The sequence below is a fragment of the Asterias amurensis genome, chromosome 2 (genome assembly GCF_032118995.1).
Source record: "Asterias amurensis chromosome 2, ASM3211899v1".
Lineage (NCBI taxonomy): Eukaryota > Metazoa > Echinodermata > Asteroidea > Forcipulatida > Asteriidae > Asterias > Asterias amurensis.
The window spans coordinates 7124579-7138788 of record NC_092649.1 but is presented as its reverse complement, the minus strand read 5'-3'; the positions used below and the strand labels follow the sequence as shown (position 1 = coordinate 7138788).

Below are 14210 nucleotides of genomic sequence, written 5' to 3'. Positions count from 1 at the left end.
AAATTTATTCATGTTTGGGGGCCAATCTTATTCCCTGGGCGGCGTACAAAGCGAAAATGTAACAAGAAGGTATAACTTTGTATCAATTTAAGTCCTGGGCCATTTTATCAGGATAGGGCTGGACACAGTTAATTAAATAAGTTTGTAAATCTTATTGCGGACATTTGAAACCCAAGATCAGATTTATATAAAGATAATATTGTGTTTTTAAGGACCCTGTGTAAATTGTATGTGTTTTCTCTGTCTGTCAATTCAAATCCTTGTAATTGTTTTGACAAAAAATACTATAAATTATTTCTTATTAAAATTCATTGAAACCGTTATAAATATAAAACAAGCAAACATTTAGCAGTCAGTCCAGCGAGGCTCTAACTTTTCCTCCATGGTCCGGCACTAAGGCCCTTTTAGAAACCATAGCTTCGGCTTTGGATTCGGCCTCAGGCTCCGTCCTCTCGTCTGAGAAGCCCTGGGCACTTACGCACACGCAAAAAAACAAGCTTGCCTGAGCCGAATCCAAAGCCGAAGCGATGGGGTTCGATTCAAAAAGGGCCGACGATCAGCTCAGACGACGTCATCCCCGATATCTCCGCAAAATCTTAGAAGTAAACAACACAATGTAAAAGGGCCCTGCAGTATGTGTAAAACAATGTGTACCAAAACCACAAATCTGCCATCCAATCAGCACATCCAAGGGCAGTCCATTAAATGCTTGGGGAAGTAGTTTTTGTACAGTATCATGTTTCCTGATTCAGTTTTAAGTTTTTTATCTGGCAAGTTTATTTTCCTAATACTGGTTATTTGTCTTTCTGATTTGCCCAACTTAACTGTATATCGTTGTTCTATCATTTTGTTTTTCTAATAAACATCTTTCTTTGATAAATGTTAAGAGCTGTTTTTGTTCTCCCCTACTTGTAATGGAGTGGCCCCAATCCCCCGGTCACCGACCACGAGTGCGTGTGTGTGTGTGTGTGTGCATGTAATAGCATGGAGGAAAAACTCCATGACGTAGTATAGTATGTATGTATTGTACATGTATTAATTTTGGTTTTTACCCATACACCGATGTGTGTTAGCACTGTATACTCAGTACTTTCCCGAGTCCTGTGAAAAAATATCACAGGCATGTTACTCGGGTGGGATTCGAACCCACGACCCTTGCAATTCTAGAGCAGTGTCTTACCAACTAGACTACCGAGGTTGCCCGGCAGCTAGAGGCAGTTCGAATCCTATGTTTTGGCAGCGGGTACCGCAACGATATAATAGATGTTAAATTTGCATCGGGGATAAAGAATATTAATTTTGGTTTTTACCCATACACCGATGTGTGTTAGCACTGTATACTCAGTACTTTCCCGAGTCCTGTGAAAAAATATCACAGGCATGTTACTCGGGTGGGATTCGAACCCACGACCCTTGCAATTCTAGAGCAGTGTCTTACCAACTAGACTACCGAGGTTGCCCGGCAGCTAGAGGCAGTTCGAATCCTATGTTTTGGCAGCGGGTACCGCAACGATATAATAGATGTTAAATTTGCATCGGGGATAAAGAATATTAATTTTGGTTTTTACCCATACACCGATGTGTGTTAGCACTGTATACTCAGTACTTTCCCGAGTCCTGTGAAAAACAGGACTCGGGAAAGTACTGAGTATACAGTGCTAACACACATCGGTGTATGGGTAAAAACCAAAATTAATATTCTTTATCCCCGATGCAAATTTAACATCTATTATATCGTTGCGGTACCCGCTGCCAAAACATAGGATTCGAACTGCCTCTAGCTGCCGGGCAACCTCGGTAGTCTAGTTGGTAAGACACTGCTCTAGAATTGCAAGGGTCGTGGGTTCGAATCCCACCCGAGTAACATGCCTGTGATATTTTTTCACAGGACTCGGGAAAGTACTGAGTATACAGTGCTAACACACATCGGTGTATGGGTAAAAACCAAAATTAATATTCTTTATCCCCGATGCAAATTTAACATCTATTATATCGTTGCGGTACCCGCTGCCAAAACATAGGATTCGAACTGCCTCTAGCTGCCGGGCAACCTCGGTAGTCTAGTTGGTAAGACACTGCTCTAGAATTGCAAGGGTCGTGGGTTCGAATCCCACCCGAGTAACATGCCTGTGATATTTTTTCACAGGACTCGGGAAAGTACTGAGTATACAGTGCTAACACACATCGGTGTATGGGTAAAAACCAAAATTAATATTCTTTATCCCCGATGCAAATTTAACATCTATTATATCGTTGCGGTACCCGCTGCCAAAACATAGGATTCGAACTGCCTCTAGCTGCCGGGCAACCTCGGTAGTCTAGTTGGTAAGACACTGCTCTAGAATTGCAAGGGTCGTGGGTTCGAATCCCACCCGAGTAACATGCCTGTGATATTTTTTTCACAGGACTCGGGAAAGTACTGAGTATACAGTGCTAACACACATCGGTGTATGGGTAAAAACCAAAATTAATATTCTTTATCCCCGATGCAAATTTAACATCTATTATATCGTTGCGGTACCCGCTGCCAAAACATAGGATTCGAACTGCCTCTAGCTGCCGGGCAACCTCGGTAGTCTAGTTGGTAAGACACTGCTCTAGAATTGCAAGGGTCGTGGGTTCGAATCCCACCCGAGTAACATGCCTGTGATATTTTTTCACAGGACTCGGGAAAGTACTGAGTATACAGTGCTAACACACATCGGTGTATGGGTAAAAACCAAAATTAATATTCTTTATCCCCGATGCAAATTTAACATCTATTATATTGTACATGTACTGCACTACACACGGGGTGTTGTTTGCGACTAGTAGAGAATACAAGCTACTGAGACCGCTGTTTTTTATTGAATGAATGGAACCGGGTATGTCTCAGAACCGAGCCTTTTGTTGGAACCGAAACCGAGTCCGAAATTTCTGGAACCGCCCAAGCTTACACCCAACAGGTAACTCTATTATCCTGTTTTGTCATAGGTCCAATGTATGAATGTGTTTACCTACCCATGCATATACAAACTTGTGCATGGAAATGCAATGATAGATGGCACTGGAAAACCTGATACAGACACAGTAACTGCAACTACTTTTTCTGTGATGTTAATATTTTTTTAGCGCAATTTTTTACCTTGTTGCCTTTTGCTTGTTTATCAGGTAAATGTTAGCAAACTGAGGCTGAGAGGTGCAAAATAGTTGGTTCATTTTGGTACAATAAGAATCAACATTTGTGAGTGATTTTTGCATACAAGGAGTTAATTTTTATTAGCTAGCCATAGCCAATGGCCATAGCTGTAGCCATGGTCATTGGCAAATAGCCATAACCAATGGTCATAGCCATAGCCAAAGCTCAGCCCCTCACATACCTTCTCAGTGATGGAGTCAATTTGAGGTCCTTGTGTTGGTTTCTTACTAAGATGCCTACCAGGCGTTATATCAAGACTGCCATCTAACATCTGTCTGTTACGTTGCTTCTGAATCCTGGGTAGTAAACAGAATAGTGAGGTGAAGATTTGGCAACCTTTGAAAACATTCAAAATGTAGTCTCAAACCCCATAAAGTCAGAGCGATATCTACATCAGAATTTTTAGGGTTTGGGTTAAGGAACATAAAACCCGACTTCTGTTACATAGATCCAAAACAGATAACTGGCAAGGTGACCACTGATGTCTCCATCTGTCCTTGCCTAAGACTGTAATAAGTAAACTTATAAATTGTAATACTGGATTTGGATAAGACCATTAGCGTAACTCCTCAGTTAATTGATAAATATCTTCATTAGTTGACAATTGTTCTTCTTTTAATGACTGTACATAAGTTGTACATACGTGAATTTGGCTTGAAGATCCACCAGTTTATCTTGAGTCTTTTCTTGTTGGGCAGACATCTTGTCTTGCTTCTGCACTGCGTCTTGGTACAGCTCCTACCAAAATGAAAAAGGAAACCACTTTAATATGTCAATATAGTTGCTTTTCTAAAAGTACCTGTCATAACTACGAGGATGACCAATTTGGCTGCACGACTAACATTGTCACTACTTCCGGCTCTAAAGCTGGCATGATTTTGTGTGTAATTTAACCCAAAATCACTCATTTCATCATTCAAAAGCATTTCCTAAACCAGCCTTGAACTTTGCTCTTGAGGGGGCACAGCAATTTTCCTCTGGAAAGGAACACCTCAATGAGAAAATTTATAAATCTGAACTTGGCAAATGGCACCACTGCAAAAGCACACCTCCACTGCAATTGCTTTGGTTGCTGTGGGATATTTGGCAGCACTCTACCAACTGAGCTGTACCTACATGTAGCCCTATGTTGGTGGTCTCTCTGTTGTTTCAATATCTTTGTTCGCGGTGCCAGTCAAAAAACATACAACTGTAAACTGCCATGTAGTCTGGGATCAGGCCCAAGTTTATAATACAATCTAGGAAGCAGCAACCAGGGGATCACCTTAAGGGGATGCAACGTTTTGCTTTTAAACAAAATTAGATGAAAAATAACAAGGGAAACTGACTGTGTAAATTTTAAATTATTATTGGGTTGGGTTGAAAAGTCAGATCTTACCTTAAACCTTGTAACTTCAACCTCCATTGTTTCCTTCTGGGCAAGTATGTCATGGTAACTGCTTCGGAGTCTACTCATTTCATTCTACAAAGAAATAATAACCACAGAAATATCAACAATTGTGTACAAGATCGAAATGCAAAGGGAAAAATGTTTCTAAAAACCTTTGAATAGTGACTTTGTTTTAAAACAAAACAAAATATAAAAATAATAAAAACCACAAGTTTTTAAGGTTGGAGACTATGAACAAAGTCTTTTTTAAACAATATTTATATTGGTTTTTACCCATATACACTGATGTCTGTTAGCACTGTTTAATCAGTACTTTCCCGAGTTCTGTTAAATTTGAAAGCATTTGAGTAGAAATACAAAAGGAGCAACTGTAGCACGGTTACAATTTTTGTGTACATTAAAATTAGTATTTTTCTAATTGGGCACAGCCATTCATTAGAAGGGAACTTCTACGGCCCAAAAACAACAAGTAATTGATTATGGAAAGATAACTATATCAGGAGCAAAATAGAGAGACCCGTTTTAGAAAATGACTATTTTTTCTATAAAAGGTGCAAAGCGATAAACATACCTTGAGGTCATTGATGGTGTTTTCCTGTTCTTTCCTCAGCTCACTTTCATTAGAGTTTCTCAGCATCTCAAGTTTGTCGCGAGCTTGTGACTGTAAGTAGGAGAGAAAAATACCAAATAAGACTTGACTTGTTTGCATGGTCGAAGGATAATCAGAAAATTTTTTTGGGGTGACACCAAGTAGATACATCTACATAAAGTGATGGTAGTTCTAAGAGGAACCAGAGGACTCAACGTTTCGGAAAGTGTACTCTGTCTGAAATCAGGAGACTGCTGTGAAGGGGGAACCCTGTTTCTACCTAAGAAGTAGGTGGCAATGTGTCCATGGTGGCAGTTAAGTGTAGCGTTTATATTGCAGTAGTCGTCCGTGGCCTAGTGATGTTAGGCAATCTTAAATCAAATAAATAAACAAAACAAAATTGCAAATAAGCTTTGTCCTTTTTCCTTGCTCTTTCCCACTCAAGGTTTCTTGCTTGAGACTCACCTGTTCTTCCAAGTAAGCGTTCACTTGATCCAGTTTCTCATTCACTTCTAGTCTGGCCTACAGAAATAAGAAATAGAATAATCTTCAGCTTACTCTGAACTCATCAAATTAAAATTTGCAAAAAAATAGTTAATGGCCTGACGTTTCGACCCTAGCAGAGTCTTTCTCGAAGGCTAAAATGTGCAATTTAAAATTTGCAACTTGAACTAACTCACAGGCGGAACAATATTAGACCTTATGGACTGACGTCATCACTTTGCAATCTAAGAGGTGAAACACACACAGAGCACAGGAATGGGCCAATGAGCTTAAGACCCCTTGCCGAGGGCACCCTATTCAAGTGAAGTTGTGCGCATAAGGTCAATTAACGGGAGATAGATTTCCTGAATTTCAATACAGATTGAGAGGCTAAAATGCAGCTTTTGAACACTATTTAATTTTTCTGCAAAATCTGTTTTTTGAAAAAGTGCAGAGCATGCAAAGTGTCAAAATCAAAAGGTACAAATAAAATCAACTCCAACAACAAAAGTACAAATTACCTTTGTATCCAGTTGCTGTTTGTATTTCTCCAACTCTCCTTTTTCAACAAAGTTCTGTTGCACCAACACCTGAAGAAAAATAACGACAAATGTAACGGATGCAACAGCTTTTCTCAACCAGTTGGGGGAAAATGAGCAGATGTCTGTATATTTTAAAGCTATTGGACACTTTCGGTAAACAGTATTGTCCAAAAGCCCACACTTCTTGTATCACAACTTCTATATAAAATAACAAACCTGTAAAAATTTAGGCTCAATCGGTCATCGGAGTCGGGAGAAAATAACGGGAAAACCCACCCTTGTTTCCGCCGTTTCGCCGTGTCATGACATGTGTTTAAAGTAAATCTGTAATTCTCTATATCGAGAATTTATATTGTTTTAATGGTTTCTCAAAGAGTAAAGCATTTCATGGAATAATATTTTATGAAAAGGCTTTCACCATTACCTTCTGTAAACCCTGTAAGTTATTTGTAAATCTGTGAACTTTTATATTTTTTCTGTACCGAAAGTGTCCAATGGCTTTAAAGAAATTCAAAGTCTTTGATTTTCACCAGCGTCATGGCGACTCATTATTTATAAACTTCTTGAGATAAAACCCAGAAGAAAACCCACTAAGAAAGGATGATGTAGAAATCTTGAAGGAGAAAACCCCAGATGGATGACACAATGTCACCAAGAAGGGACTGGAAACCCATTTCATATCCACATTGGCATTTGAACAAAGGTAAAAAAAACACAATAAAAAACCAACGGCACACAAACATTCCACCTCGCCAAAGTGATACTCGTAACAAAGTCTGAAAGATGATTTCTTTCCTCACCTTCATTTGAGTCAGTTCTTCCTCAAGTTTCCTTTTGCTCCTCTCAAGCTTGTCCTTGCCCTAATGAAGAAAAATGTTAATAGAAGAGTTTAAACAACAAACTATGTATTTACTAAATTCCTACAGTAACATCCAATTAACTTTCTTTTTTTTTTTTAAATGAAAAGCCATGGCTCTGCATCTATCATGCAAAGTACCGAATTCCCCCACGAAAACCAAAAACAACAAATGAATTTTTTTTTTTATTACCTTCTCAACAGTCTTTGCAGATGACAATTCTGACAACAAAGAAAACAATTAAATTAAGCAAATTATTGTAGTAAAAATTCAATTAAAATGGAATCACAAATGCAGAACAGTATATCTTTTCAAGGTATCTAACACTGGTCACCATCCTTCCTGCGAATGCCAATGCGATATGAATTTTAACGTCACAAATTCACAATGAATCAGTTGACTTGTGCTTCAACTCCTGCAAAACGTTTGCTGTGAAAACAGCCCTGTGATGTCAACATTTATATTGCATTCGCACTCCCAGGAAGTATGAACCGGGATCTACACTACACATTTGCAGGAGTTATGATCAAGCAGGAGGGATGAAATTGTACACCGGAAGCCAACTCGCCAACTTTTGCATCTTAAAATCAGGGAGATGTTGAACAAAAATCAGAGAGACATTTAACATTACATTCAACATAATAGGGAATACTAGTTTCCATAATCAGGGAGATTTACAAGTTTGCTCATCAGAACATGGAAAGATTGGTTTATTTTCAGGGAACTTTCTGCAGAATCAGGGCGAGTTAGTCACTCAGCATACACCTACAGTAACAAGGCTCAGGCAGAGTCAACAACTTTTAGAGTCTATGCTTTCCCAATGTAGGGCTATTGGAGAGTCAGGGTACCATACCTTGATGAAGCTGTCTATTCTTCATTTCAGTTTCCGCTCTCATCGCACTCTCCCTCTCCAACTGCTGGTTCAAATCATCAAGCTGAAACACAAAGGATACCTTTTTTATAGTGCTACATGTAGTCAAAGTTGACATTGTTAAAGTGTTGTGTTCACTAATAGCTCCGCCCACGACGCACATGTGAGCAAGAACACGTGGGGCTCTCCAATGCCTTTCTACACAACTCTGCCGCGCACACCTAGATACGTGCACGCATGTCGGACCTTGTTTGTCAGACCTTCGTTGCTTTGTGATTGGTCAATACGCAATGGGGCGGAGCTTAGTGGATCGGTCTATTCATATGAAGCTCATGGCATATGATTGAACCCTCATCGGGGCAGTTTTTCCATTCCTTTCGCCATCTCAAAATAACATGGGGCATTTGTTAAACCCCGTCTTAGGCTGTGGCTCAGGCTCCAGGCGCTGACGTTCGTGCAATACGCCCTGCTCCAAAATGCAGGTTAAAGGCCCAGCTACGTACACAGCGCCCGAAGCCTAAGCCTGAGCCGGAGCCCAAGCCGAGGTTTGAGAAAGGCCCCAGGGGTGGATTTCACAAAGAGTTAAGACTAGTCTTAACCCGAGTTTGTTATCTTATATCTCCTAGGACTAGTCCCAAGTTAGGACTAGTCCTAACTCTTTGTGAAATTTACCCCAGGTATCTAAGTACCTACTGTTCATGGTTCATGTATTGGGCACAAGCCGATGAAAGCCAGGGGGTGATTTCACAAAGCGATACAACTCATTGTAAGTGTAAGTGTGTTAGACAAATTTTCAGTATTACCATAGTGGTTTATATTGTGACATCACACTTTACTTAGCCACTATGATTGATTTGCCGTTTAGATCAATCTTAGCTCTTTCTTAAATCGGCCACAGGTTCTACCTACCTGTATTCTCTGGGTTGCTACTGTTGCATCCATATTCAGTCGCTCTCTTTCAAATCCAGTCTGCAACGAATTGAAGCGAACCTCAGGAGCTTCCAAATCCTTCAAATCAGTAAACATGAGATGAACATATCAAGATAAAGTACAGAATAAGCCGCACTGCGCTTTATTCTCAGCCAGCGATTAGGTCATCAGTGACCTCATTAAAGGAACACGTTGCCTTGGATCGGTCGAGTTGGTCTTTGAAAAGCGTTTGTAATCGTTTTTTTATAAAATGCATATGGGTAGAAAGATGTTGTAAAGTAAAATACAATGATCCACAAATACATGCCTCGAAATTGCGTGGTTTTCCTTTTACCTCGTCGACTAACACGTCGGCCATTTATGGGGGTCAAAATTTTGACCCCTATAAATGGCCAACCATGTTAGTTCGCACAGTAGAAGGAAAACCACGCAATTTCGAGGCAAACTGGTGCGGATCATTGTATTCTACTTTTAAAACATCTTTCCAACCATATGCATTTTACAAAAAACGGTTACAAACGCTTTTGTTTTGACCAACTCGTCCGATCCAAGGCAACGTGTTCCTTTAAGGGTGCTGTTTTGGGCTTGTGACGTCCCATGCAAAGGGTTTATGCTACAGTGACCTCCTGGGTATGAGGCACTGTTTGCTGGGCCGAAACATACTGTGCTTACTGTTGGTTTCACCCCATAGACATTCAATGGATCTTACCTTGAGTTTCTTCTTAGCTGCCTTTAGTTTGGCTTTCAAGATGCCGTTTTCCTGCTCTTGCTGCTGTGTTCTGAAACATCAATAGTTGATTTAAATTACTCACCTCTCTTTACATTGAATAATCTACTTCAGAAATTATATACAGAGGCTGAGAAATGTTAAAACCTGTGAAGTGTTTTAGAAAATTCACTTCCATTGACAAAACAAAACTGGCACTAACCTCTGTACTTCATTCTGCCATCTCTCCTCGTAGCTTCTCTTCATCTCCGCCATCTTACGGACTTTCTTCTTCTCCTAAAGAACAAACCCACGCAATAAAAAATCAATAAATGCATATTGACTGTAATAAGGATTTGCACCCTACAAGGTGTTCTCTAAATAATAATAATAACAAACACCGGAATCAACCCTTGTGACTTTTCCCAACTGCCCAACTCTCCTGGGCCCAATTTTACAGCTGCTTAAGCAGAAAATTTGCTTAAGCAAAAAAATCAGCGCTAAGTAAAATCAGATTACTGGCCAAGACTCCACTGAATTGTTTTGCTAAGTAAACAACAGCTAGATACCAGTCACAAGCAATGTTGTGGCATGAAATTTCGGCCAGTAACATGTGTAAAATAAGAGGGCTATTTTCGTGCTTAAGCACATTTTTTGCTTAAGCAGCTCTATGAAATTGGCCCCTGATTTTAAATCCTTGGGTGCTTGCTATGTGAACCACAAACTTTAGGTTTAACCCCAACTCTTCCCCCCAAAAGGTTGTGGGTTTGCCAATCCTTGTACCAAGACCTACAGCTTAATGTCCCAACCCAATGACAAAGCAATTATAGTAAAGTATCTTGCTCAAGGACCCAAGTGTCAAGTCCAGGGCTCATCATAGAGCTGCTAAGCACAACAATTTGCTGAGCATGATATTTATTCCTCGGGAAAAACAAGATTACCAACCAAATTTCCATTTGTTGCATATTGTTTGTTACTGGTATTCAGCTGTTGTTTGCTTATGCTGAAAATCACATGACAATTTGGTTGGTAATCCTGTGTTTATCCAGGCAAAAATTTCCTCATGCTAAGAAAATTTGTGTGCTTAGCAGCTCTATGAAATTGGGCCCAGGTCTCCAACCAACACTCTGCTGATCAGAAAAACACAAGAGCTTGAGTCTGGTGCTCTTAACGGCTTGGCCATGACGTGCCATGTCTTCATAGCAAACATTAATGAAGCTAGCTATTTCATTTAAAGTATCTTGTTCCTTGACCTCTATTCTCATATTCCGTTAATATTATCAACATTTGAAAGGATGATGAAGTTCTAGTTTTCACTGACCTCGTCTACTTGAGCCTGAACTTCAGCCTTAGCTCTTTCCAACTGAGCAATCTGAAATTAAATAATGATAAAGGATTGACTGAATATATATTTCAATGTGTGCTGTTCCATTTCATTTTTTTAACCATATAGAATTGCACCGTTTCTTATATGCTTTATAATCACACAGGTAAAACCATGAACAGTAGAGAATAGTGCTGAAACAGAAAAATAGAAAAGAAGGCTACTAGATAAACTGAAAACAAGAGTATAACATGGATTTGTTTAGGAGAAACTAGTGCAAAATTTTATGAATGTGCTTACCAAAATTCTGCGCTTGAGCCCGATTCATACTTCCTGCGAAGCGAATTTCTCTGAGCCATAATGGGAAATTGAATGCGTACCGATTGTTGCGTCACCAAAATTCACTTCGCATTCGCATTCGCAGGAAGTAAGAACCGGGCTTTACAGTCACCATTCTACACTTACAAGGTAAGCACATTAGTGCTTGCTGTTTCAATAAAGATTGCTTAGTAACAAAAATCTAACCAGTCAGATATTCTTACATAAAGAATGGATTTTGTTGCTGTGCTTTTAAGCACTGATTTTTCACTCGCGGCAAAGCAAAATAATTAAATAGGGCATTTTCCCTCCTACTTGGTTTTTATCATCAGGACAACAACCGTATCATTGCACAGAAAACTAATTTTAGATGTTTCCAAAGGTTGTGAGACTTCTGAATACTGTTTTTTTTTTCAATATCTAGCATTTAGCATTGGATTGTATAGGACTTTCTATTCAGTGGAATGCACCTAGGTAACGATAACAACTCTTATCCAACACTAAACCTTACCCTGAGTCCCAGCCTTGACCTTGACTTGACCTCTAGCTCCCATAATCCTCTGTGATCTTCAGCTTCTTTGGCAAACAAACTACGATTGGCCGTTTCCTCCTGAATAATCGGAAAAGTTTACCAAGGAAAAGAATAACAAATTTAGGCACTTGGATATTATCTTCAAATTATCTTTTAGGATGGCACTATTTTCTGATAATTCCTGCTGTGTACATAGAGAAAGGCAAAAGAAGCATTTCTTACGAAGGTTCCCTTTTATGGAACGGTTTGCCTGAGAGATTGCGTAATGAGTCAACCTTGACTACATTCACTTCTAGGTACTGGCGTTTACGGAGTCATTGATTTATTTTGCATAATTGGGTTTTTTGCTGCCTTGTTCTTCTCTGATTTTGTTCATGGTGGTATAGAGTGCTGTTGTTGCTTTTGTGGGGATTGTTCTTTATACATGTGTATTTGTTTATCTGTTGTTCTGTGTATTGCTTTTCTACAGGGCCCCCAGGGAGAACAGTGTTTTTACACTGATGGGGCTACCCTGTATAAATAATACTTAATAATAAATAACAATGATAATAATAATACCTGTAATTTGTCCTCAATATGCATGGAGTTGGTCTGCAGAGTAGAAACCAAACCTTCCAGACCTGCCCGCATCTAAGGAAGAGGATGAAAGACTTGGAATGAGTATTGGAATCTACAAAGAGGAACGGCAGTCCATGATCCTTGCTCCATCCCATACAGCTGTTTATCCAACCCACTGACCACAACACATAAACACAAAGCCTATAAGAGCCTTTAAAGGGACACGTTGCCTTTGGATTGGGCGAGTCAAAAGGGTTCATTACCTGTGAGGGAAGAGATGGTTCTTGTGATTGGTTTAGCCGAGTAGCGCATATAATTGCGCACAGGCTGTATACTCCCCAGGGAGCTGAGATGGTTTAAGGAATGATTTAAGGCCAAGTGACCAGGGGTAATAATGTTGGAAGCGCTTTGAGACACCCCTCGGGCGTGAAAAGCGCTATATAAAAACGGTCTATTATTATTATTATTAAGAAATGAATATGAAAGAAAAGATGGTTTAAAAGTAGAACATAATGCTTCACACAAATAAGCCTACAAATTGTGTGGTTATCCTTTTACTTCATGAACTAACCCAGTCCGCCATTTTGTAGAACCAAATTTTTGACTTCATAAATTGGTGGACTGTGTTAGTCCAAGAACTAAAATAACAAAACACACAACACCGAGGCACATGTGTGAATCATTATAGTCTACTTTTCAAACATTTTTTCCAACGGTATTTGGTCATAAAAAAATCTTCCTAACATCTTTCAAATAATACCGATGGAATCAGCTAATCCATCTTACCTTATTGGATTCTCGAATCTCTCTTTGTAAGCTCTCCTTCTGTGCCTTCTCGTTGTTAACGGCCATCTCCATCTTAGCATTCTCTGTCTCCAAGTCTCGCAGTCGCTCCTCAAGCTCAGACTGAAATAGTAAGAAAAGAAAAGATCAACTTCACGCTAAAAAATTCTTGTCTACTCTCCCACAACTTAAAGGAACATTACAGAATTGGTTTTGCTAGCAAAAAAGTAGCTGGCAGTGTAAGCACTTTATGTAGTCCACCATATGCATAAACTGACAAACCTGTAGAAGTTCGAGATCGATCGGCCATCTGGGTCACGAGAGAATAGTGAAAAACTGATTACAAATTTTGCATAGCATCGATGCCAAAACAAAAATGAATAAAACGCATCCTGAGCGATAAACTCTAAACGCAAAATTAGATGATTTATTTCTCATCAAATATAAAATTTCAGACAGAAATATTTCAAGGGATGTTTTCTACTATCATCATCATTATACCGTGTAAGTTATATGTTAATCTGTGATCTTCATGATTTTTGTTTTTACCAATTCTGTAACGTTCCTTTAATATACTTCTTTCACTATGGAAACTGTTGTGACAATTCTGAATTGAAAACTGAACAAATCTGTATATTGAAAGTAAGATTGATATTTCTAGTTGATTGATTTTTAAAATGAAACAATTCTTGAGAGTTGATTGATTTTTAAAATGAAACAATTCTTGAGACTGATTACCTTTCTCTGTAATGATGTCTGGGTGACCATGAGTTGTTGTGAGGTATTCAAGTTGTTTCTCTGAGTCTGCATTAAGTCATTCTGAATCTCTTCAATCCGTGCCTCAAGAGACCGTCGATCTCTCTCCATGGATGTGATCTGAAATATCACAGCAAAGTTAGTCTCATTACACTCACACTGTTTTCATTATTGATTCCACATTTGATCGATACAACAATACCATGAGCTCTGCTTACCGTTAGCAAAGAATTGCCACTTACAGAAGCAGGAAGCTGCGCGATTAAGTCAAACGTATTTCACCGGTGAGCGCAAAATGGTGATCGGAAGTGCAGAATTCGGCTGTAAGCAGAGCCTTATTGGACCCAAGGTGGTGGCTCTAAAAGGGTCCTTCTTATGCTGATAATTATTTTG

At 39.3% G+C, this 14210-nt stretch overlaps 1 protein-coding gene across 2 annotated transcripts in view; it reads right to left on the bottom strand.

The window, feature by feature from the left end:
* Positions 1–14210, bottom strand: part of LOC139950674 (uncharacterized) — a 69237-nt gene that overhangs the window by 6536 nt on the left and 48491 nt on the right. For both annotated transcript variants that reach the window (XM_071949466.1, XM_071949475.1), the window contains exons 40-56: positions 13800–13937; positions 13065–13184; positions 12279–12350; positions 11700–11798; positions 10868–10918; positions 9770–9843; positions 9550–9619; positions 8820–8918; positions 7893–7974; positions 7232–7260; positions 6983–7042; positions 6162–6230; positions 5623–5679; positions 5140–5229; positions 4557–4640; positions 3822–3916; positions 3360–3474 (exon numbers count right to left, since the gene is read on the bottom strand). In XM_071949466.1, coding sequence (XP_071805567.1) covers positions 3360–3474; positions 3822–3916; positions 4557–4640; positions 5140–5229; positions 5623–5679; positions 6162–6230; positions 6983–7042; positions 7232–7260; positions 7893–7974; positions 8820–8918; positions 9550–9619; positions 9770–9843; positions 10868–10918; positions 11700–11798; positions 12279–12350; positions 13065–13184; positions 13800–13937 — 1404 coding nt within the window. The remainder of the gene's footprint in view (positions 1–3359; positions 3475–3821; positions 3917–4556; positions 4641–5139; positions 5230–5622; positions 5680–6161; positions 6231–6982; positions 7043–7231; positions 7261–7892; positions 7975–8819; positions 8919–9549; positions 9620–9769; positions 9844–10867; positions 10919–11699; positions 11799–12278; positions 12351–13064; positions 13185–13799; positions 13938–14210) is intronic.